Source organism: Chiloscyllium plagiosum, unplaced genomic scaffold, assembly GCF_037043375.1.
Source record: "Chiloscyllium plagiosum isolate Xiang-an unplaced genomic scaffold, Cpla_swu_hap1 HiC_scaffold_1, whole genome shotgun sequence".
NCBI classification, from domain to species: Eukaryota; Metazoa; Chordata; class Chondrichthyes; order Orectolobiformes; family Hemiscylliidae; genus Chiloscyllium; species Chiloscyllium plagiosum.
This window is the reverse complement of record NW_028270139.1, coordinates 158,400,512-158,427,551: the sequence shown is the minus strand read 5'-3', so window position 1 is coordinate 158,427,551 and position 27,040 is coordinate 158,400,512. Positions and strand designations below refer to the sequence as shown.

The 27,040-nt window shown below is 44.9% G+C and overlaps 1 protein-coding gene across 1 annotated transcript in view; it reads right to left on the bottom strand.

The window, feature by feature from the left end:
* The window catches only part of fgf24 (fibroblast growth factor 24), a 127,043-nt gene that overhangs the window by 41,143 nt on the left and 58,860 nt on the right, over positions 1-27,040 (bottom strand). Inside the window, exon 3 of the mRNA XM_043700927.2 lies at positions 10,218-10,395. Within this exon, the coding sequence (XP_043556862.1) occupies positions 10,218-10,395 (178 nt within the window). The remainder of the gene's footprint in view (positions 1-10,217; positions 10,396-27,040) is intronic.

Here is a 27,040-nt window from a genome sequence, read left to right as displayed (position 1 = left end):
GGAACAAAAAGGCACGTATCCGAATTTGTCAGGCATAAATGTAAGTGGCATTGTAAGCAGTGTACATGGAAGTGTGAAATTGCATTGGGATTACATGCATTAGACAAAAATATGTCGTGCATGGAGTTCACTGTCAGCAAACTTGAGGACATCTACTTTGGATCGAAAAGGAACAGGTCAAGGTGGCACAGTGGCTCAGTGGTTAGCAGTGCTGCCTCACAGTGTCAGGGACCTGGGTTTGGTTCCAGCCTCGGATGACTGACTGTGTGGAGTTTGTGCATTCTCCCTGTGTCTGCGTGGGTTTCTTCTTGGTGCTCTAGTTTCCTCCGCAATCCAAAGATGTGCACATTAGGTGGTTGGCCATGCTAAATTTCCCACAATATCCAGGGATATAAGTTAGGGGGATTGGCCATGCAAAATTTCCCACAATATCCAGGGATATAGGTTAGGGGGATTGGCCACGCAAAATTTCCCACAATATCCAGGGGATATAGGTTAGGGGGATTGGCCATGCTAACTTCCCCACAATATCCTGGGATATAGGTTAGGGGGACTGGCCATTGGAAATGCAAGGGTTCAGGGATGGGGTAGGATGCTGTTTGGTGGGTCTGTGTTTAAATCGATGGGCTGAATGGCCCGGTTCTACACTTTAGGGATTCCAAGATCAGACTATTTATGAAATGGTGAAAGACTAGACGCAGTGCAAGTTAAAAGAGACTTGGTTTTGGCTACCATTCGTCATAGTGATACTCATCTTGCTCACAGTCTCTAAATGTGGATCATTTTTCAATCCTCACCTTCATCATCCTCTTTTTCAAGACCTCATCCTCATTCTTAATAGCTGATTCAGTCATTACGTTATTCTTTCATGGGATATGGACATTGCTGAAAAAGGAGAAAGTGAGGACTGCAGATGCTGAAGATCAGAGCTGAAAATGTGTTGCTGGAAAAGCACAGCAGGTCAGGCCGAAACGTCGATTCTCGTGTTCCTTGGATGCTGCCTGACCTGCTGTGCTTTTCCAGCAACACATTTTCAGCTCTGATATGGACATTGCTGGCAAGCCATTTGTTATCTATCCCTGTTCGCCCTTGAATTGAACGGTTTATAGAGCCATGGCAAGGATAGTTAGGAGTCAGCCACATCACTGTGGATCTGAAGTTCTATGTAAAGACAGCAGATTTCCCTCCCTAAATGGTACTGGGGAAGCACTTTGGTTTTTATAACAAATGATGGTAGATTTGTGGTCACTAACGCGGTGCTGGAAAAGGCAGCATCCGAGGAGCAGAAAAGTCGACGTTTCAGGCAAAAGCCCTTCATCAGGAATGGTTTTCCTGATCCTCGGATGCTGCCTGACCTGCTGTGCTTTTGCAGCACCACACTCTTGATTCTAAACTCCAGCATTTGCAGTTTTCACTTTCCCCTCATGGTCACTAATATTGAGATTAGATTTCAATTCTAAATTTGCTGATTGAATTTAAATTCCACAATTGAATGCTTTGGAACTTGTGTAATGAAATATAAGGAGTTATACTTCACTTAAAGAAAGCGCTAGTTAGATTGTACTTTGAGTTCTGTGAACAGTTCTGTGCATCATGACTTAAAAAAGGATATGTTGGCTCTGGAGGGATTGCTGTGACATTATATTAGAGTAACACCTGACTCTAAGAGTCAAATTATCAGGAAAGCTTACACTAACCAGTGATGTATTCCATATTACTGTTAGAGAGGGTAGTTCCAGGATTTTGACTCAGCAGCAATGATATATTTCCAAGTCAGGATGGTGAGTGGCTTGGAAGGAAAGTTGCAAACAATGGTGTTGCCAAGCATCTGCTGCCCTTGTCCTTCGAGATTGGAGTGATCATGGGTTTGGATGGTATTGTCTAAGGAGCTCTGGCGAATACACAAGTGCATGTTCTTTGCAGACATAAAGAACATGTACACCCAATGTACCTTTTTCAGGTCCACCAAAATTGCTGACAGTCACTGGCGGGTTCATTTCTCAGGGTAATCCCCTGACCAATCAAAGTCAGTCAACTTGCCTGGTCTAAAGTTTAGAGAAAGCTGGTCAGTTAACATTAATCGGTGCATTCCCCTTGTCAACTCCAGCTTAATCCAGCAAGAGGACCCGAGCCCCACAGAAGTACCTGGTAGTCTTCACGCATATTCTCTTCAGTAGAGATCTTGAGGCAATTTATTCCTTTGTGCTACAAGGATGTTTTATTTTATTTGTCCACAAGATGTGGGCATTGCTGGCTAGGGCAGTAGTTATTCCCCATCCCTAATTGCCATGAGAAGGTGGTGGAACTTAACCCTAACCCACCCCATGTGACATACATACACCCAAGCTATGGTTAGCAAAAGAATTATAGGGTTTTAACCCAGAAAGAACAGCAATTTAGTTCCAAGTATAGATGGTCTGCAGCTTAGACAAGGAATCAAAGTCTGTAGAGTCCCAGTGTAATTTCTGCCCTAGCCGTTGTACAGGATAGAGGTTAGATACATAGAAATATAGAAGATAAGGGCAGGAGGCAGCCATTCAGCTCTTCGAGCCTGCTCTGCCATTCATCACAGTCATGTCTGATTATCCAACTCAATCGCCTAATTCTGTTTTCTCCCCATAACCTGTGATCCCATTCGCCCCCAAGTGCTATATCTATTTGCTCTTGAATACATTCAATGTTTTGACATCAACTATTTCCTGTGGTACTGAATTCTACAGGCTCACCCACTCTTTGGGTGAAGAAATGTCTCCTCATCTCCATTCTAAATGGTCCACCCCAAATCCTCAGACAGTGACCCCCTGGTTCTGGACACACCCATCATCGGGAACATCCTCCCTGCATCTACCCTGTCCTAGTCCTGTTAGAATTTTATATATCTTTATGAGATCACCCCCCCAACCACTCATCTGAACCCCAGTGAAACCAATCCTAACCTAGTCAATCTCTCCTTATGTGTTAGTCCCGCCATCCCCGGAATCAGCTTGGTAAACCTTCACTGCACTCCTTCGAGAGCAAAAGCATCCTTCCTCAGGAAAGGAGACCAAAACTGCCCACAATATTCTCGGTGTGGCCTCACCAAGGCCTTGTATAACTGCAACAACACATCCCTGCTCCTGTACTCAAAACCTCTCACAATTAAGGCCAACATCCCACTTGCCTTCATTACCGCCTGCTGCACCTGCATGCTTACCTTACTAGTGCACAAGGACACCCAGGTCCCACTGCACACTCCCCTTTCCCAATTTACTGCCAGTCAGGTAGTAATCTGCCATCTTGTTTTTGCTTCCAAAGTGAATAACCTCACATTTATCCAAATTATACTGCATCTGCCATTGATTTGCCCACTCACCCAACCTGCCCAGATCATGCTGAAGGATCTCTACATCCTTGTCACAGTTCACCCTCCCACCCACCTTGGTATCACCTGCAAACTTTGAGATGGTACATATTTTCCCTCATCCAAAATCATTTATATATATTGTGAATAACTCGGGTCCCAGCACCGAACCCTGAGGCACTCCACTGTAGCACACCACTCCAGATAGTGGGTTTGGAAGCTGCTGTGGAAGAAGATTGGTGAGTTAGAACAGAGAACATAGAACATTACAGTGCAGTACAGTCCCTTCGGCCCTCGATGTTGCACCGACCTATGGAACCAATCTGAAGCCTATCTAACCTACACCATTACAATTGTGTCCATATGCCTATTCAATGACCATGTAAATGCCCTTAAAGTTGGCGAGTCTACTACTGTTGCAGGCAGTGCATTCCATGCCCCTACTACTCTCTGAGTAAAGAAACTACCTCTGATGTCTGCCTAATATCTATCACCCCTCAGTTTAAAGCTATAGCCTCTCTCTAATCCTCTGATCATCTTATATCTCTCAATTAAATCACCTCTCAACATTCTTCTCTCTAACGAAAACAGCCTCACGTCCCTCAGCCTTTCCTTGTAAGACCTTCCCTTCATACCAGGCAGTAAATCTCTTCTGAACACTTTCCAAAGCTTCCACATCCTTCCTATAATGCAGTGACCAGAACTGTATGCAATACTTCAAATGCAGCTGTACAGCTGCAGCATGATCTCATGGTTCCGAAACTCAATCCCTCTAATAAAAGTTCCTCTACGAATAAAAGTTAACACTCCGTATGCCTTCTTAACAACCTTATCCATCTGGGTGGCAACTTTCAAGGATGTACCTGGACACAGAGATCTCTCTGCTCATCTACGCGAACAAGAATCTTACCATTAGCCCAGTACTTTGCATTCCTTGCTGCAGTGCATCTTGTAGATGGCGCTTACAGTTGCAGCTGAGTGTGAATAAATGTTGAATGTAATCGATGACATGCGAATCAAGCAGACTGATTTTTCCTGGATGGCGTCAAGCTTCTTGAGTGATGTTGGAGCTGTACCCATCCAGGCAAGTGGGGAGCATTCCACCACACTCCCGACTTGTGTCTTATAGATGGCAAACAAGATTTTGGGAGTCAGGAGGTGAGTTACTCACTGCATGATTCCAAGTCTCTGACCTCTCATTTTGTACATTCACAGGATGTGGGCATCACTAGCTGGGTCAGCATCCATCCCTAAATGCTCAAAGGGCAGTTAAGAATCAACAGCATTGTTCTGGATCTGGAATCATATGTAGGCCAGACCAGGTACGATTGGCAGATTTCCTTCCCTACAGAACATTAGTGAACCAGATCGGATTTTCCGATAATCATTTCATGTTCACCATTAAACTCTTAATTCCAGATTTTTATTTAATTCAAATTTCACATTTGCCATGGTGGGATTCAAACCCATGTTCCCAGAAGATTACACGGGTTTCCAGATTAATAGTCTAACAATGATACCACCAGGTCATCACCTGCTCTTGTAGCTACTGTATTTAGATGGCAAGTCACAGTTCAGTTTCGGGTCAATGGTAGACCATAGGATGTTGATAAAGGGGGGAGTTCAATGACAGTAATGCCATTGAATGTCAAGCAATGAGGGTTTGATTGTTTCTTGTTGGGAATGATCAATTGCGTGGCACAAACGTTATTTGTCATTTAATAAACCTACGTGTGAATGCTATTTAACTCCTGCTTCCATTGGACTGCTTCAGTATCTGAGGAGTCACAAATGGTGCTGAAGATAGTGCAATTGTTGGCGACCATCCCCACTTCTGACCTCATGATGAAGGGAGGCTCAATGATGAAGCATCAAAGACCCAAATAAGGTCATGGTTTATTTGGAAGCATTAGCTTTCAGAGCGCTGCCCCTTCATCAGGTAGTTGTGGAGTATAAGATCATAAGGCACAGAATTTATTGCAAAAGATTACAGTGTCATGAAACTGAAATGATACATTGAGTAATTGGATTGTTAAGTCTTTCATCTTTTAGAATGAGTTAAAAGTTTCGGTTTATTAATATGTAAATCCCAGAACTTCTTTTAAGTCACATTCTCAAGTTAACTTAAGGTTTTATAAAAAAAGGTGACATCTCAGTTCTGACAATGCATTAAAGGTGTGAGGTCAGAGTCAGTCTGTATCTCAATAGAGTCAGAGAGTCATAGAGATGTACAGCATGGTCAGCATGGTCCAGCACGTCCATGCCCACCAGATATCCCAACCCAATCTAGTCTCACCTGCCAGCACCCAGCCCATATTCCTCCAAACCCTTCCTATTTATATATCCATCCAGATGCCTTTCAAATGTTGCAATTGTACCAGCCTCTACCACTTCCTCTGGCAGCTCATTCCACACATGCACAACCCTCTGCTGGAAAAAGTTGACCCTTTGGTCTCTTTTATATCTTTCCCCTCTCACCCTAAACCTATGCCCTCTAGTTCTGGACTCCCCCACCCCAGGGAAAAGACCTTGTCTACTTACCCTATCCATGCCCCTCATAATTTTATGAACCTCAATAAGGTCACCCCTCAGCCTCCAACGCTCCAGGGAAAACAGTCCCAGCCTATTCAACCTCTCCCTGTAGCTCAAATCCTCCAACCCTGGCAACAGCCTTGTAAATCTTTTCTGAACCCTTTCAAGTTTGACTACATCCTTCTGATAGGAAGGAGACCAGAATTGCACGCAATATTCCAAGTGGCCTAACCAATGTCCTGTATAGCCGCAACATGACCTCCCTACTCCTGTACTCAATACTCTGACCAATAAAGGAAAGCATACCAAACGCCTCCTTCACTATCCTATCTACCTGCGACTCCACTTTCAAGGAGCTATGAACCTGCATTCCAAGGTCTCTTTGTTCAGCAACACTCCCTCGGACCTTACCATTAAGTATATAAGTCCTGCTAAAATTTGCTTTCCCAAAATGCAGCACCTCACATTTATCTAAATTAAACTCCATCTGCCACTCCTCAGCCCATTGACTCATCTGATCAAGATCAGGTTGTAATCCAAGATAACCTTCTTTGTTGAAAAATGTGGTGCTGGAAAAACACAGCAGGCCTGGCAGCATTCGAGGAGCAGGAGAATCGACATTTCGAGCATAAGCTCTTCTTCTCCTTCGATTCTCCTGCTCCTCGGATGCTGCCTGGCCTGCTGTGTTTTTCCAGCACCACATTTCTCAACTCTGGTACTCCAGCATCTGCAGGCCTCACTTTCTCCTGGTTGATCTTAATCTTCTTTGCTGTCCATTACACCTCCAATATTGGTGTCATCTGCAAACTTACAAACTATACCTCCTATGTTCACATCCAAATCATTTATATAAATGACAGAAAGTAGTGGACCCAGCACCGATCCTGGTGGCACTCCAGTGGTCACAGACTCCAGTCTGAAAAACAACTCTCCACCACCACCCTCTGTCTTCTACCTTTGAGCCAGTTCTGAATCTGAATAGTTAGTTCCCCCTGTATTCCATGAGATCTAATCTTGCTGACCAGTCTCCCATGGGGAACCTTGTTGAACGCCTTACTGAAGTCCATACATCTACAGTTCTGCCCTCGTCAATCCTCTTTGTTACTTCTTCAAAAATCTCAATCAAGTTTGTGAGACATAATTTTCCATGCTCAAAGCCATATTGACTATCCCTAATCAGTCCTTGCCTTTCCAAATGCATGTACATCCTGTCCCTCAGGATTCCCCCTGACAACTTGCCCACCACCGACGTCAGGCTCCCTAGCTTGTCCTTACCACCATTCTTAAATAATGGTACCATGTTAGCCAACCTCCAGTCTTCCGGCACCTCACCTGTGACTAACAATGATACAAATATCTCAGCAAGAGGCCCAGCATACACCTCCCTAGGTTCCTGCAGAGTTCTAGGGTACACCTGATCAGGTCCTGGGGATTGAACCACTTTTATGCATTTCAAGACATCCAGCACTTCCTCCTCTGTAAAAATGTCACCTATTTCCCTACGTTCTATATCTTCCATGTCCTTTTCCACAATAAACACTGATGCAAAATACTTATTGACTATCTTCCCCATCTCCTGCAGCTGCTCATAAAGGTCGCCTTGCTGATCTTTGAGGGGCCATATTCTCTCCCGAGGTATCCTTTTGTCCTTAATGTATTTATAAAAACTCTTTAGATTCTCCTTAATTCTATTTGTCTCATGTCCCTTTTTTGCCCTCCTCATTTCCCTACTCCTACTGCCTTTATGCTGTTCTAAGGATTTACTCGATCTATCCTGTCTATACCTGACATATGCTTCCTTCTTTTTCTTAACTAAACCCTCAATTTCTTTAGTCATCCAGCATTCCCTATACCTACCAGCCTTTCCTTTCACCCTAACAGGAATATAGATTAGATTCCCTCCAGTGTGGAAACAGGCCCTTCGGCCCAACAAGTCCACACTGACCCTGTGAAAAGCAAACCACCCAGACCCATTTCCCTCTGACTAATGCACTTAACACTATGGGCAATTTAACATGGCCAATTCACCTGACCTGCAAATCTTCGGACTGTGGGAAGAAACCGGAGCATCCGGAGGAAACCCACGAAGACACGTGAAGAATGTGCAAACTCCACACAGATAGTCACCCGAGGCTGGAATCGAACCTGGGGCACTGGTGCTGTGAGGCAGCAGTGCTAACCACTGTGCCACTGTGCCACCCACTTTCTCTGGATTCTCGTTATCTCATTTTTGTAAAGATTAGATTACTTACAATGTGGAGACAGGCCCTTTGGCCCAACAAGTCCACACCGACCCTCCGAATAGCAACCCACCCAGACACATTCCCCTACATTTACCCCTTCACCTAACACTATGGGCAATTTAGCATGGCCAATTCACCTAACCTGCACATTTTTGGACTGTGGGAGGAAACCGGAGCACCTGGAGGAAACCCACACAGACACGGGGAGAATGTGCAAACTCCACACAAACAGTTGCCTGAGGTGGGAATTGAACCCGAGTCTATGGCGCTGTGAGGCAGCAGTGCGAACCACTATGCCACCATGCTGCCCACATACCACCATGCCACCCACATTTCTGAAGGCTTCCCATTTTCCAGCCATCCCTTTACCTGCGAACATCTGCCCCCAATCAGCTTTCGAAAGTTCTTGCCTAATACCGTCAAAATTGGCCTTTCTACAATTTAGAACTTCAACTTTTAGATCTGGTCTATCTTTTTCCATCACTACTTTGAAACTAATAGAATTATGGTCGCTGGCCCCAAAGTGCTCCCGCACTGACACCTGTCACCTGCCCTGCCTTATTTCCCAAGAGTAGGTCAAGTTTTGCACCTTCTCTAGTAGGTACATCTACATACTGAATCAGAAAATTGTCTTGCACATGCTTAACAAATTCTTCTCCTTCTAAACCTTTAACACTATGGCAGTCCCAGTCTATGTTTGGAAAGTTAAAATCCCCTGCCATAATCACCCTATTATTCTTACAGATAACTGGGATCTCCTTACAAATTTGTTTCTCAATTTCCCTCTGACTTTTAGGGGGTCTGTAATACAATCCCAATAAGGTGATCATCCCTTTGTTATTTCTCAGTTCCGAATAACTTCCCTGGATGTATTTCCGGGAAGGTCCTCCCTCAATACAGCTGTAATGCTATCCCTTATCAAAATCGCCACTCCCCCTCCTCTCTTGCCTCCCTTGTATCCTGGAACATTACGCTACCAGTCATGTCCATCCCTGTGCCTTGTTTCAATAATATAGGTTTGTTCAATATATCATTTCAGTTTCATAATACTGTAATCTTTTGCTAACTTCTACCTTAGGATCTTATCGTCCACAACTACATGATGAAGGATCAGCGCTCTGAAAGCTAATGGACTACAACCTGCTATTGTATGATTTTTAATTTTGTCCCAATAAGCTCTACTACCTTGAGGAACTCCTGCAGAGATGTCCTGGATCTGGGATGATTGACCTCCAACAACCACAACCATCTTTCTTGTGCTGGTTATGACATCAACTGTTGGAGAGATTTCTTCCTGATTCCCCTTAACTCTAGTTTTGCTTGAGCTCCTTGATGCCTATTCAGTTAAAGGTTGCTTTAATGTAACTCTGACCTGCCCTTGTTGAAAAATATTGCACTGCCTCAACGGCAATATTGGCTGAAATTGTCACAAACGCAGGATTGAACCTAACATGTTACTAATACTCAAGGACAGACTATGAACCAGTCTTATTCAATGAAAGTCTAAGCCCGTTAACAAAAGAATCCATTTTGCCTGTCATCTTATTGAAGATGCAAATGGACAAATGCATCTCCATTGAAGTTATATAAAATTCTGGAAGCCTGAGACCTGAGTCAATGCATTCAGAACTTGTCATCATCCCTCTACATTGACTTTAGGTGGAATGCAGAAAGGTATCTAGGCTCAGGGTGTTGAACTCAGGTTAGCTAAGCTTGTATTCCTTCAGGAGTATAACAGTAAAGTTGCTTTAGATGATTATAGAATAGATAGAGAGAAGCCATTTTATCTGGTAGGAATGCCCAGAACAAAAGGAAGGGACCTTAAAATTAGAGTTCAGTGACATTAAGAGATGCTTTTTCACACATATGCAAGTGAAAATCTGGATCTTTCTCTCCCAAAAACTGTTGAGGATGCAAGTCAACTAAAAATTTCAGAACAGGGTTCACTAAGGGTGGGTAGGTGATATCGAAACAAAGCAGGTGACCAGTGTTAACATACAGATTAATCTTGATCTAGTGGAATAAAGGAAAGAGTTGATTGGTTGATTGACTGGCTTTCCCCCTATTTTTCTCTTCCAACCCTCACTGAGCAAAACATTTACCGTATTTGCCACCGTCCTCCCCGTTGGCGTTGATCTTCTTGCCCAGCACCTGGACGTGTTTGCCACTGGTCCTGCTGTAGAGCTGGTAGATTCGGATCTGCTTCCGGCTCAGGTCATCTGAATGTTTGGTGTGGTTCTCCACGTAGGTCCTGAAGTGCTCTGTGGTCTGCTTCGATTCCTGTTGAATGGATGAATCACGAGAATCAAGGTAAGGAGCTGACCGAGGATCAGACACTGAATGATGACAAGGGACTAACAATGTGAGGCTGGAATGGGATTCTATAAATAGGACTAGAAGCATAGGGTAAAACTCTACAAATGAGGATAAGGAGAGGAGTATATGGCTAGTAGTTATGCCACTGGACGAGGTGATCCAGAGGCCCAGATAATGCTCTGGGGTCACAGGTTCAAAACACATCAAGGCAACTGGTAGAATTTAAATTGGATTGATAAATATGGAATATAAAGACAATAATAGTGACCATAAAACTGTCAACAGTTGCCCCACTAACATAACTTAGTAAAGGAGATCTGCTGCCCATACCCAGTCTGGCCTATACATGATTCCAAACCCACAGCAATTTAATTTCTTTAATTCATTCATGGGATGTGGGCATTACCAGCCGGACCAGCCTTTATTGCCCATTTCTAGTTGCCCAGAGAGCAGATTAAGTGTCAAGTGCATTGCTGTACATCTGGAGTCATATGTAGACCAGACCAAATAAGGATTGACAGGCAGGAGGCTGGAAGAACCCAGCAAGCCAGGCAGCATCAGGAGGTGGAGAAGTTGATGTTTCAGGTGTAACCCTTCTTCAGGACTGAAGAAAGATTACACCTGAAACGTCGACTTCTCCACCTCCTGATGCTGCCTGGCTTGCTGTGTTCCTCCAGCTACCTGCCTGTTTATTTTGGATTCCAGCATCTGCAGTTTTCTTGTCTCAGATCAGGTAAGGTTGGCAGTCTCCCTTCCTAAAGGACATTGGTGAACCAAATGTGTTTTCCAGCAATTGACAAGTGTTGGAGAATTCCAGATGTTTATTGAATTCAAACTTCACCACCTGATTTGGTGGAACTTGAACCTGGCTCCACAGGACACTATTTGGATCTCTGGATTAAATAGTCCTGTATTAATACCACTTGGCCATCACCTCCCCCATGACCTTACTTCTTAACTAACCTATGAAATGGCCAAGCAAGCCATTCATTTCAAGGGAAGTTAGCAGCAGGTAACAAATACTAACCTTGTTAGTAACACCCGCATCACACACAAGTATAGAAACAGCACCGAGTGAAGATCAGCTTTTAAGAACAAGCGTAAATCATTGAAAGGAGAATGGGGTGTTGAAAGCAATCTGCATTGCCCATGGTGTGCAGGGATGTGCAGGCCAGCTGGACCAGCCACAGGGAAATGCAGGCTTATAGAGATAGGGTAGGGGGTGGGTCTATGTCAGATGCTCTACAGAGGGTTGGTGTGGACTTGATGGGCCAAATGGCCTACGTCCACACTGCAATGATTCTCTGATTCTATACATTTGGTGACTGTGCAAAGGAAACAAAGAATACTACTGTGAGAAATAGAACATAGATCATAGAACATTACAGCACAGTACAGGCCCTTCAGCCCTCGATGTTGTGCCGACCTGTGAAACCAATCTGAAACCCGTCTAACCTACTGTGTGGAGTTTGCACATTCTCCCTGCGTCTGCGTGGGTTTCCTAAGGGTGCTCCGGTTTCCTCCCACAGTCTAAAGATGTGCAGGTTAGGTGAATTGGCCATGCTAAATTGCCCTTAGTGTTAGGGGCAGGGGTAAATGTAGGGGAATGGGTCTGGGTGGGTTGCACTTCGACGGGTCGGTGTGGACTTGTTGGGCCGAAGGGCCTGTTTCCACACTCTAAGAAATCTAATCTGTAAGAAATCTAATCTAATCTACACTATTTCATTCTCATCCACATGCCTATCCAATGACTAATTAAATGCCTGTAACATTGGTGAGTCTACTATTTTTGCAGACAGTGCATTCCACACCCCTATTACTCTCTGAGTAAAGAAACTACCTCTGACATTTGTCCTATATCTATCACCCCGCAATTTGAAGTTATGCCCCCTTGTGCTAGCCACCATCATCCTCAGAAAAAGGCTCCCACTGTCCACCCGATCTAACCCTCTGATTATCTTATATGATTTAAGTCACCTCTCAACCTTCTTCTCTCTCACGATAACAGCCTCAAGTTCCTCAACCTTTCCTGGTAAGGCCTTCCCTCCATACGAGGCAACATCCTAGTAAGTCTTCCCTGCACCCTTTCCAAAGCTTCCACATCCTTCCTATAATGTGGTGACCAATGAAGACCGAAAGGCAAAAGAAGGGGAAAAAAAATGTAGAATGAGTTTGATGTGACAATGGTGGTAATCAGTTGTACGTGACAGATAAATGCTTAGAGAGAGGGTGGATTATTGCTGAACTTTGGTATGAATCTGCAAGTTAGAATGAGCCATTGGAGGCTACATCGCGAATTGCCATGAGGCTGTTCCCTCAGAAAATTTGAATATGAAGCTAGATTGTGGCTCTTTAGCTTTGAAAGGAGGCAACTAAAGTAAACTAGATATTGCATTTTTGGAAAAAGCAGTCCTCTGGGTTCAAATGGAAAAGGAAAAGATAAAAATAAGCCAAAGGAAAGCTGAGGTTATATATCAGGAGGGATGTCCTACAAATAATGAGAAACAAAGTGTAGCAAATATTATTCAAGAGGAAACATACTTCAGCATATTTAGGAACATTGAACACAGAAACTGGGAATAGAAATAGGCCACTCAGCCCCTCAAACCTCAATAAAAGCATGGCTGATCTAATTACTGCACATTCCCACCTACCCCCGATAACCTTTCACCCTCTTGCTTATCAAGAATCTATCAACTTGTGCCTTAAAAAAATACTCAAAGCCTCTGCTTCCTCTGCTTTGTGAAAGAGGATTCCAAAACTCTCTGAGAGAAAAAAATAGTTCTCGTCATCTCTGTCCTATATGGGCATTCTCTGGTTTTTAAACAATGATCCAGAGCTTTAAGTTCTTCAGGAATTGGAAACATCTTTCCCAGATTAGACCTGTTGAGACCCATACCATCCTATATTCTCAAGAGAGTTGTCTCATATCCTTCCAGCGGATATAAGCCTAACCCGTCAGCCTTTCCCATTCGGGAACATGCCAAAATCGGGCACTTGTCTGGTAAATTTGTCTGAATTGCTGCCAGTGCTTTCCTTAAATATGGCGACCAAGCTGAAATTACTCCCCCATTACACCATTTATAAACATGACAATTCCAAAATATTTACTGCATGTTATCACATATTACCTACAATTTAGAAAAGGAACTTGCTTGGAGGATTCAAAATTTCAGCAACTTCACCATTCCAGTCAGGATTAAGAAACACGCACATTTGAAACATGGGGTTTATTTGCACATACCAAACTTTCATTTCATTGCAAGCCCCTCAAATCTCTCTCCTGTTTTGATTAATGAAGAGGAGAGGAACCAATACCAATAAAACTCTGGGGTCGGTTTACCTGTCTCACTGGAAAACCAGAAGCACAGAACTCCCTAATCACTCTGTGCAGCAACCAATATTACATCTTTGATCTACTTGTTCAATGAGAAACAAAGCAGAGAGCCTTCGGCAAATCCAGTTAGATTTAAAAAGATTGCCTAGCAGATAGCCACAAACAGTCCTTCCCATTGTGGGCGGCACGGTGGCACAGTGGTTAGCACTTTGCCTCACAGTGCCAGAGACCCGGGTTCAATTCCCGCCTCAGGCGACTGACTGCGTGGAGTTTGCACATTCTCCCTGTGTCTGCGTGGGTTTCCTCCGGGTGCTCCGGTTTCCTCCCACAGTCCAAAAATGTGCAGGTCAGGTGAATTGGCCAAGTTAAATTGTCCGTAGTGTTAGGTGCAGGAGTAAATGTAGGGGAATGGGTCTGGGTGGGTTGCGCTTCGACGGGTCAGTGTGGACTTGTTGGGCCAAAGGGCCTGTTTCCACACTGTAAGAAATCTAATCTAATCTAATTCCTGGTAATAGATTATACAAAGAGACACGAAACTGAAAATGTGTTGCTGGAAAAGCGCAGCAGGTCAAGGAGCAGAAGAATCGACTTTTCGGGCATGAATCCTGAAGAAGGGCTCATGCCCGAAACATCGATTCTCCTGCTCCTTGGATGCTGCCTGACCTGCTGCGCTTTTCCAGCAACACGTTTTTCAGCTCTGATCTCCAGCATCTGCAGTCCTCACTTTCTCCTATACAGGTAGACAACCTTTTATCCAAAATCCCTAAACCCGAAAAGTTCCGAAGTCCGAAGGTTTATTTTTGTCAAGTTTGTTTCTCATTAACAAGGTTGTTTGGCATGCAAACAGTTAACCCAAGTCCACACCCACTCAATGTGTGTCACTCAGATGCGACGTGGGGGCGTGGACCAGCACTGGAAGGCCTTAATTTTGTTTCAGGGCCAGTTTTATTCACAGTAAGTCTGTTCTTCTGAAGGATTTTTAAAAATTTCACCATCAAACTGCCACTTATTCTGAAATTCGAAAAATTCTGAATTTGAAAACCAGCTGGTACCAAGCATTTTGGATAAAGGATTGTGCACCTGTGTACACATACATCTCATTTTTCTGTGGGTCCTCACTGTTTCCAATTCCCTCATAATAACATTGCCAAATAATTTTTTTGTTGTTGTTTATTCACAGCATAAGGGTATTGCTGGCTTGCCCATCCCTAAGAGTCACCCACATTGTTGTGGGTCTGGAGTCACCTCCAGGCCAGACCATAAGGATGGCAGTTCCTTTCTCTAAATGACATTAGTGAACCAGATGGGATTTTCCCAACAATCAGCAATGGTTTCGTTGGACATCATTAGATTATTTCATTCCAGATATTTCTTGAATTCAAATTCCACCATCTGTCATGGCAGGATTCAAACCCATGTACCCAGGACATTACCTGGGCCTCTGGATTAACAATTCAGCAATAATACCACTCGATCATCGCCTCCCCATTGCACTCTTGTTTACTAAATTTCCACATTAATGCAAGCATAATTGCAGTATGGCCAGAATTGCAGTCACTAAATCTGTTATACAGAAGGGCAATTCCTGTATGCATTATCCAGAATAGTGATCCCTGCACATATTATAGGGAACCTCAACTCCTGAGTATATCACAGATAATAGAAATGCCTTTATGTATTTTAGAGAAAAGCAATTTGTGAGCACACTATAAAGAATAGCAGTCTATGTATGTATTATCGGCGATCATTTTAATTGATTAGTGGACTGTAGAGTTCACATGCAGAGTCAGCCCTAGCTACCCATCTGGTTTTACCCTTGAGAAAGTGGTGGAGTGCCAGCTTGTTGAACCAAGTGGTGTTGATACTAACACAATACCATTAGGTAAAAAGGTCCAGAATTTTGACCCAGTGACAATGAAGACTCATACAGGATCTTACAAGTGGTAACGTGCAGAACGAGGCCATTTGGTCTATTTTGTCTCCTCCAGCTCTTCACATGAGCATCATTGCGAAGGACTAATCTCCTGCTTTTTTTCCCCCATATGCTTGCACATTATTTCTATCCAAGTAACCAATCAATGCCTTCTTGAGTATCTCAGTTGAACTTGGACTACATCTCCTCCCACCCTGACTCCTGTAAAAACGTTATCCCTTATTCCCAATTCCTCCGCCTTCACCGCATCTGTTCTCAGGAGGACCAATTCAACCGTAGAAAATCCCAGATGGCCTCCTTTTTCAAAGACCGCAATTTCCCAATCCCACATGGTCGATGGTGCCGTCCAGTGCATCTCCTCCACTTGCCGCACCTCCGACCTTGAACCCCCACCCCTCCCAATGCAACAAGGACAGAACCCTCCTTTGTGCTCACATTCCATCCCGCCAACCTTCAGATACATCTCATCATTCTCTGCCACTTCCGCCACCTACAAACAGACCCCACCACTCGGGATATATTTCCCAACCCAACCCTATGAGCGTTCCGGAGAGATCATTCCGGGGCGAGCCAGACAGAGAACAGCCAGGGAATTCCTAGAGGCATGGCATTCATCCACAAACTCCATCAACAAACACATCGACCTGGACCCAATATACCAACCACTACAGCGGACAGCTGAAACTGACAACCGGAAGCGGCAGGGACAGACCACTATAAACACCGGAGGAAACATCAAAGAAGCGCTTCGCAGGAGGCTCCCAAGCACTGATGATGTTGCCTAGCCAGGGGACGAAACGTTTGCAACAAAAACTTCCAGCTCGGCGAGCAGAACCACAGCAGATCATTCCCTGCGTGACTCCCTTGTCAGATCCATGCCTCCCATCAGCCCTCACCCCACTCCCAGCACCTTCCCATGCCACCGCAGGAAGTGCAAAGCCGGTGCCCACACCATGCCCCTCACCTCCGTCCAAGGCCCCAAAGGATCCTTCCATATTCGGAAGAAATTTACCTGTACCTTCACAAATGTTAATTACTATATCTGTTGCACCCAATATAGTAATTGAGACATAGAAGATAATCAGAGGGATAGATCGGGTGGACAATGCGAGCCTTTTTCCTCGGATGGTGACGGCTAGCACGAGGGAACATAGCTTTAAATTGAAGGGGGATAGATATAGGACAGAGGTAGTTTCCTTACTCAGAGAGTAGTAGGGGCATGGAACACACTGCCTGCAACAGTAGTAGATTTGCCAACTTTAAGGGCATTTAAATGGACATTGGAGAAACATATGGATGAAAATGGAATAGTGTAGGATGGATGGGCTTCAGCTTCATTCCATAGGTCGGCACAACATCGAGGGCCGAAGGGCCTGTTCTGTGCTGTAATGTTCTATGTTCTAATTAAATCTCCTCTCAGCCTTTTCCTTTGCAAGATACACAGTCCCAACCTCTCCAATCTATGTTCTAACTGGAACCATTCTTGAAAACCTCTTCTGTGCCATCGCCAATGTATACACATCCTTCCTGTCATGTGGCATCTAGAAATGTACACAATATTCCAGCTATGGTCCATCAATATACAAGTTCAGCATAACGTCTTTGCTTGATTACTCTACTCCTTTAAATGAGACATAAACAGAAAAATCAGGTTCCCCCAACATTGTCCCCAATGGACACTCCTGGGATAGGGACAGGACCTGACTGAACACAGAGTAAAGCTCACTTTACTCTTTTTATACAGAAAAATAAAGCTTCCTTGACTTTTTTGAACTCAAAAAAAGTTCCATCGACTTTTCTAAAGGAAAATTGATATTCCCATAACTCTGTGCCCATCGAACACTCCTGGGTTGGCGACAACAAGGGGTCAAAATACAAAGTAAAGATCCCTCTACTCGTTTGAACTGAAAATAAAGTACTTTCAACACTGTCCCCATCAAATACTCTTGAGACAGGGACAACAAGTGGTTAAAATACAGCGGAAACGTTCACCTACTCATTGGAAGTCAAAGTAAACTTAAAGTCCTCTCAGTTCTGTCCCCATCAAACACTCCTGGGACATGGATAACAAGGCGCTCTTATACTCTATCTCACTATTAATAAATAGAATACTATATGCTTTATTAATTGCTCTCTCTATCTATCCTTTCACCTTTAATGACTTATAGACACATATATCCAGGCCTTTCTGCACACATAGACGCACGCAGACCCTCTCTCATACACACGCTCTCTCACACACACACACACATGCACAAGCACACGCACACACATACACCTCCGCACTCGCACCCACGTACACACCCAACTCACACCCACACTCACACCCATGCATACCCACACTCACACCCACTCGCACACCCACTCACACACCCACATTCACACCCACACTCACACCCACGCTCACTCCCACATTCACACCCATGTTCACACCCACGCTCACACCCACGCTCACACCCACACTCACACCCACACATACCCATGCTCACACTCACACTCACTCACAGACCCACACTCACACCACGCGCACACCCACGCACACACCCAACTCATACCCACACACACACCCACACCCACGCCCATACGCACACACCCACGCTCAAACCCACACACATACCCACGCGCACACCCACACTCACACCCATGCATATACCCACACTCACACCCATGCGCACACCTAGACACACCCACGCCCATACACACACACACACCCACACACATACCTACGCACACCCACACTCACACCCATGCATATACCCACACTCACACCCACGCACACACCGACACACACCCACCCACGCACATACCCACGCACACACCCACGCACACACCCACACTCACACTCACACCCACACACACCCATGCTCACATCCACGCTCACACCCACACTCACACCGACATGCACCCACACTCACACCCATGCACACACCCACACTCACACCCACACATGCACACACCCACACACACATACCCCTGCACACACCCACACTCACACCCATGCATATGCCCACACTCACACACACCCACACACACCCACGCACACAGCCACACTCACACCCACACACACATCCACGACACACCCACGGGCGCACACACACACGCACACACCCTCTCAAAGGCTTATTCTCTGTCACACTCATGCACACATTCTATCAAGCATGCACATACACAAACACTCTCTCATGGGCACTCACACTCACACACACACACTCACATGCACATGCTCTCTCTCTCTCTCCCTCTCTCCCCCTCTCTCTGTCTGTCTCTTTCTCCCCCCTCACATACACACACAAGTCTCTGGCATGAATTTGCATTTGCAGAGTTGTATTTGCAGATACATTCTATTTTTGCAGGAAAAGCACACAATCTGCAGGCAGTCAATGCAGGCTGTCAATCCATATCGCATTTTATAAAAAATTCCTACTTTGGAAATAGAACCAGGCTGATTCAAGATTGGAATACAGACCGACTCTATCCCCACACCTTAATACATTGTCTGAGCTGAGACAAAACCTTTTATTGTATAAAATCTTAAGTTATATCGAGAATGTGACTTCAAGGAAGTTCTGGGATTTACATATTAATGAACTGAAACCTGCAACCCATTCTAAACGATGAAAGGCTTAACAGCAAGCTAGATTTGTTCAATATACCGTTTCAATTGCATGATACTGTGATCTTTTGCTGTAAGTTCTGTGTCTTATGATCCTGCCCCACTAGTTACTTGATAAAGGAACAGCACTCCAAAAGCTAGTACTTTCGGACTATTGGACTATAACCTGTTGTTGTGTGATTTTTAACTTGTTTGATTTATAGCCTTTCCTACAGACTGGCTACAGTTCTGGGGGGTTTGCACGTGACTCTTGTTCACCCCAGTCCAACACCAGCACCTCCACACCCTTAAGAATAGTAGCCTTTATTTTATACCATCTCTCTGCATTCTTACACTGAAGTGGACACCTCAATTTCTCCACATTGAACCTCATCTGCCACCTGTCTGCTGAAACACATGTAAATCTTTGGAGATGTATAAAATATCTGTGAGAGAAATTGAGGACATTGAAAATGGCATTTTTGGAAGCAAGCAAGTATTTAATGCACACTAAGGCAGCAGAGAGGAAGGATTCAAGTGGGCAGCAAGGACAGAACTATGATTGAAACAAGCAGCTTGTCTGGTGGGATAGGCTACAAGTCCATCCACGTTGACACTACAGTCAAGAAAACACACCAACGCCTTGACTTCCTCAGAAGGCTGAGGAAATATGTGCTCAAGTAAATAAAAGGTGACTGGGTGATGGGATACCGGCCTCTGTACAGTTATTTCATGGATGTACCATAAACAGCATCCTATATGGATACATCACAGCTTAGTAAGGTAATTGCTCTGCCCAAGACTGCAAGAAATTATAGGAAGTTGTGAACACAGTCCAGCCCTGTGACTCCCCAAAGCCTGTCCACCACCTACAAGGCACAAGTCAGGAGGGTGATGGAACACTCCCCACTTGCCTGGATGAGTGCAGCCCCAACAACACTCAAGAAGCTTGACGCCATCCAGAAAAAGCAGCCCACCTGATTGGCATCACATCTACAAACATCCACTCCCTCCACCACCGATGCTCACTATCAGCAGTGTGTACTATCTGCAAGGTGCACTGCAGAAATTCACCAAAGATCCTCAGACAGCACCTTCCAAACCCACAACTATTTCTATCTAGAAGGACAAGGGCAGCAGATACATGGGAAAACCACCACCTTCAAGTTCCCCTCTAAGCCACTCACCATCCTAACTTAGAAATATATTCCCGTTCCTTCACTGTTGCTGGGTCAATATCTTGGAATATTTTCCCCACTGGCATTGTGGGTCAACCCGCAGAAGGTGGATTGCAGTGGGTCAAGAAGGCAGCTCACCCCCACCTTCTCAAGGAGCAACTGGGGACGGGTAATAAATGCTGGCCCAGCCAGTGACGCCCACATCCCACAGAAATTAATAAATGTTTTTAAAAGTCCATCACATAAAATAGCTTTCCTTCCATTGGCTCCATTCACACTTCCTGCTGCTTTGAGAAAGCAGCCAACATAATCAAAGACTCCTCCCCGCTTACTCTCTCTTCCACTCTCTTCCATTGGGCAGAAGACACAGAAGCTTGAAAACATGTACCAACAGACCAACAACTGCTATTACGAGGGGGCACAGCTTTAAATTAAGGGGTGGTAGGTATAGGACAGATGTTAGGGGTAGATTCTTTACTCAGCGAGTCGTGAGTTCATGGAATGCCCTGCCAGTAGCAGTGGTGGACTCTCCCTCTTTATGGGCATTTAAACGGACATTGGATAGGCATATGGAGGATAGTGGGCTAGTGTAGGTTAGGTGGGCTTGGATCGGCACAACATCGAGGGCCAAAGGGCCTGTACTGCGCTGCATTTTTCTATGTTCTATGTAGACTCAAGAACAGCTTCTTCCCTGCTGTTATCAGATAGTGGGCGACACGGTGGCACAGTGGTTAGCACTGCTGCCTCACAGCGCCAGAGACCCGGGTTCAATTCCCGACTCAGGCGACTGACTGTGTGGAGTTTGCACATTCTCCCCGTGTCTGCGTGGGTTTCCTCCGGGTGCTCCGGTTTCCTCCCACAGTCCAAAGATGTGCAGGTCAGGTGAATTGGCCATGCTAAATTGCCCGTAGTGTTAGGTAAGGGGTAAATGTATGGGTGGGTTGCGCTTCGGCGGGGCGGTGTGGACTTGTTGGGCCGAAGTGCCTGTTTCCACACTGTAAGTAATCTAATCTAATCTAATATTTGAACAGACCTCTCATATATTAGAGTTGATCTTTTTCTGCGCCTTCTCTGTAGCTGTATATATTCTGCCTTCTGTTCTATTACCCTGTTGTACTTATGTAAGGTCTGGATAGCATGTAGTACAATACTTTTCACTGTGACAATAATAAAACACATAAAGAGACTCACTGACATGTTGAAAAAGCTTGGGGTGCCAGTGCCTTGTGGTTCTTGTTTCATCTGCCCTTTTGTGCAAAAGCTTCATTAACCAGGTCAGGTCGTTGAAGAAGACAACCCTGGCTTCTCCATTTCATTCGTTCCAATCTGTGACTGCCCCCATTGAGGCCTGGCATTACCTTGACTTGAAAGCAAAATAGGAGCTACCAACACAGTGGGCACTGAGTTGTGTGATGCAACCTTGTAGGCTCAAAGACCAGCTCTCCATTTATGTTAAACTAAAACAGAAAGGGAGAGTTGCATCTCCAATCTGCCCTTCGAGACTTGCCAAAGTACTTAACAGTTGAAAATATTCTGGATCAGTGGTGCTGGAAGAGCACAGCAGTTCAGGCAGCATCCAAAGAGCTTTGAAATCGATGTTTCGGGCAAAAGCACATCATGTTGAAAATATGTGCTTTAAGTGTAATCAGTATGAACACAGCTGACAATTTATGCAACATAAGTTATTACAAACAGCAATAATGACCGAATTAACTTTTTTTAGTTGGACTGATGGAAGGATAAATATTGGCCAGGGCATCAAGGAGAGTTCCTCCTGCTGTGATTTGAATAGTGTCCTGGAATCTATTAGGACCACCCCCACTAACCCTGCATCCACCTCCAAGGGATCTTGGAGACACCTCTGAGACAGCCGCACTCCCTCAGCACTGCAATGGGAACGTCGGCCTTGATTACAGCGCAAGCGGCTAACGTGAAGCACGAATTCCGAACCTCTGACTCAGGGACAGGTCAGCTTTGATTCACCATGGTAATGTCTTGACCAATCCAAGCTGACTTGCCAACCTTTCCTTGTGCTGTATAAATTGTAGACTCCTTGAAATTTGGCATTCTTGTGTCTGTCCTGATGCGTGCGAGGTGAAAAGCTTCGACAGTGATTCCCTTTTTTTCGGCAGTGCACCCGGGCAACGTGAATAACAACTTGCATTTATATAGCACCTGTAAGACATTCCAAAGTGCTCCTCAGAAGTGTCACAAAGGAATAATTTCAGGAGATGACCAAAAAGATTGTCCAAAGAGGTGGATTTTAAACATTATGTTAAAAGAGAGGTGGAGAGTTGAAGAGACAATTCCAGAGCTTTAGGACTAAAAGTGGCATGGTGGCACAGTGATTAGCACTGCTGCCTCACAGCGCCAGGGACCCGGGTTCAATTCCTGCCTCAGGCAACTGTCTGTGTGGAGTTTGCACGTTCTCCCCGTGTCTCCGTGGGTTTCCTCTGGGTGCTCCGGTTTCCTCCCACAGTCCAAAGATGTGCAGGTCAGGTGAATTGGCCATGTTAAATTGCCTGTAGTGTTAGGTGAAGGGGTTAATGTAGGGGAATGGGTCTGGGTGGGTTGCTCTTCGGAGGGTCAGTGTGGACTTGTTGGGCTGAAGGGCCTGTTTCCACGCTGTAAGTAACCTAATCTAATCTAAAGCTGAAGGCGCAATCACCTCTGGAGGACTTGAGGATGCTCAAAAGAGCAGAATAGAGGAGCAAAGAGGGTTGCAGGATTAAAGGAGTTAGCAGATTTAAAGAGGAGCGACGTTCTAAAAACAAGAACGATGATCCTCAGAGCAAAACGCTGATTGAACAGGATTCATTGTATGTCAGCAAGCACAAGAATATTGTAGAGGGTGAACAAGACTTTGTGCAAGTAGGGAAATATGCAACAGACTGTGCCGTCTTCAGGTTTACGAGGGTGGAGTGTGAAAATGATGCAATAGTTAGGTCTAAAGGTTACAAAAGGATGGATGATTGTGTAGCAATTGTAATGAGGTGAGTCAGGTGGACCTCATAGAAATGAGTTCCCTAATTGGTCTAATCAGGGAGTCCTGGCTGACAGATATAAACAGGAGTGCCAGAGGTTCTGTTCACTCTGAGAGCTGGCTCTGAGGGAGCTGGATCAGAGTCAAGGACTCTCTCCATGCAAATGATGGGTGAGTTGGTGATGGGATACCAGACTGCTACAGCAACAGGCTGAGATAGGATAGAGGTGACAACAGGCAGTCTTACTGATGGAATAAATATGTTGCAGGAAGATCATTTCATGGTCAAATTACAATGGCAAGATTACAAGTTTTCTGTTTCAGGATCACACGGTTGCTGTGGAGAGGGATGGATTGGGTGCTTTAGGAAAGGAGTTTGCAGTATGGATAGAACACAATGGATCAGTTCTTCCTCACTTTTAGTTGGAAGAATTGCGGAGAATTGACTACTCCTGCTCCTGGTTCTTATGTTGAACACTGGTTAAATGTTCTGGTAATTGAATAACAGTGGAGGAGATGAGAGAGGTGATGGAGAGATAGAGCATGGTGTCATCACCATTTACGTAAAAGCTAAGTACTTTGGGATGATGTTGCTGAGAGGCAGCATGTAGATGAGATATAGAACGGGGAAGGGATAGATTCTTGAGGGACATCAGGAGGTAACGGTGGAGGAGTGGAATGAGAAGATAATGAAGTGTGGAAGCAGAGGCTGGAGAGGCATTGGAGGAGGAGGATGTGGTCAGCTACTTGAAAGGACTTCTTGACAACTAGGATTCTGGTGGGCATTTCACAGTGATACCAACCAGGAAAATCACATATCCAGTTTTAAAACCTTTAATGAAGCTCTTGCTGAAAGCTAATCCAGTCAGAAAAGACCAAGCCAGCAAGCTGACCAATGAAGTGACTGAGTTCTGAGGATTGGAAAAGAGGACAAAAGGTTTGATAAAGAAGGGAAAATAGACAATATGAGTGAAACTGCAGAGAAAACAGGGACTGTAAAAACCTTTAGAACTATATGAAGAGAAAAAGATTAATAATGACAAATGTAAGTCCCATACGGTAAGAAACCTGGAGGACTATAATGGGGACCAAAGAAACGCCAGAGGAATTGAGCACATGTTTCTGGTTCTGCCTTTACAGAAGAGGACCTCGGTAACTTCCCAGAAATGTTCAGGAACTAAGGATCCAGTGACAGGGCGTAATTAAAGGAAATCAGCATCAGTAAGACAGTGGAGCTGGGAAATGTAATGGGGTTAAAAGTCCACAGGGCCTAATAATCTACCTCCCAGAGTACTGAAGGAAACGGACCTGGAAATAATGGATACATTTTTTGGTCATCTTCCAAAATTCAAAAGACACTGGCAAAATTCCTACAGGTTAGAGAGTAACAAATGTAATTCCAGTATTTAAAAAGGGAGGGAGAGAAAACAAAACAGATCTATTAACCGAACAACAGGTGAGGAATAGGCTGGAATCTATTATAAAAGATGTGACAACAGAGCATTTGGAAAGCAATAACCAGATTGAATGATGTCAGCAGGGTTTCTGAAGGATAAATTGTTCTTTTCAAATTTTCTTTATTCACTCATGGGACATGGGTCAGCATTTATTGCCCTTCCCTAGTTGTGCTTGAGAAGGTGGGGGTGAGCTGCCTTTTTGAACCACTGCAGTCCACCTGCTGAGGGTTGACCCACAATGCCCTTAGGGAGGGAATTCCAGGATTTTGACCCAGCGACATTGAAGGAACAGCGATATATTTCCAAGTCAGGATGGTGAGTGACTTGAGGGGAACTTGAAGCTGGAGGTGTTCTCATTTATCTGCTGCCCTTGGCCTTCCAGGTGGAAGTGGTCATGGGTTTGGAAGGTGCTGACTGAGGATCTTTGGTGAATTTCTGCAGTGGATCTTACAGATGGTACACACTGCTGCTACTGAGCATCAGTGGTGGAGGGAGTTGATGCTTGGGGATATGATGCCAATCACACAGGCTGCTTTGTCCTGGATGGTGTCAAGTTCCTGAGTGATGTTGGGGTTGCACCCGTCCAGGTAAGTGGAAAGTATTCCATCACACACCTGACGTGTGCCTTGTAAATGATGGATATACTTTGGGGAGTCAGGAAGTGAGTTATTTGTTGCTGTACTCCTTGTGTCAGACCTTTTCTTGTAGCCACTGTTTATGTGGCATGTCCAGTTGATTTCCATGTTTGAACCAAGGCTGTAATGAGGTCAGGAGCTGAGTGGCCCTGGTGGAACCCAAACTGGGTGTCACTGAGCAGGTTATTGCTGAGCTGAGGTGTTGCCTGATAGCACTGTTAATGACACCTTCCAGCATTTTGCTGATCAGACTGAAGGACAGGTAACTGGCAAGGTTGGATTTGTCCTGCTTTTTGTAACAGGACATACCCAGGACATTTTCCACGTTGTTGCATAGATGCCAGGACTACAGAAGTTCTGGAGCACAGGTCTTCAGTACTATTGCCAGAATGTTGTCAGGGCCCATAGCTTTTGCAGTATCCAGTGCCCCTAACTATTCTTGATATTTCAGCGTACAAACTGAATTGACTGGAGACTGGCATCTGTGATGCTAGAGACCACTGGAAGAGGAGATGGATCATCCACTCGGCAATTCTGGCTGAAGATTGGTGCAAATGCTTCAGCCCTACCTTTTGCACTGACGTGCTGGATTCTTCTGTCTTTGAGGATGGGGATACTTTGGAGCCACCTCCTCCAGTGAGTTGTTTAATTACCCACCACCAGTCATGACTGGAATGACAAGATTGCAGAGTTTAAGTCTGATCTGTTGGTGGTGGGATTGCTCAGCTCTGCCTATCACTTGCTGTTTGTCATGCAAGTAAGCCTGTTTAGTAGCTTCACCAGGGTGACACCTCACCTTCAGGTATGCCTAGTGCTGCTCCTGGCATGTCACCCCTGCACTCTCCATTGAACCAGGGTTGATCCCCTGGCTTGATGGTAATGGTTGAGTGGAGCATATGCTTTGTGGGCCATGAGGTTACAGATTGTGCTGGAGTACAATTCTCCTGCTGTTGATGGCCCACAGCGCCTCATGGATGCCCAGTCTTGAGTTGCTAGATCTGTTTGAAGTTTGTCCCATATAGCACGGTGATAGTGCCACACAACGTGATGGAGGGTATTCTCAATGTGAAGATGGGACTTTTTCCCTACAGGGACTGTTTAATGGTCACTCTTACAGATATTGTCATGGACAGCTGCTTCTACAGCTGGCAGATTGGTAAGGATGAGGTGAAGTATGTTTTTCCTCTTGTTTGTTCCCTCATCACCTGCCGCAGACCCAGCCTAGGAGTTATGTCCTTTCGGACACGACCAGCTCGATCAGTCTGCTGCCGAGTCACTCTTTGTGATGGACATTGAAATTCCCATCCAGAGGACATTTTGTGCCTTGCCATCCTCAGACCTTCCTACAAGTGTTGCTCAACATGGAGGAGTATTGATTCATCAGCCGAGGGAGGACAGTACAATGTAATCAGCAGGTAATCTATGTCATTTATACCTCACATATCCCATCCACTGTAAACTTAAAGTTGTCCAAAACCATGCCCCATCGTGCCC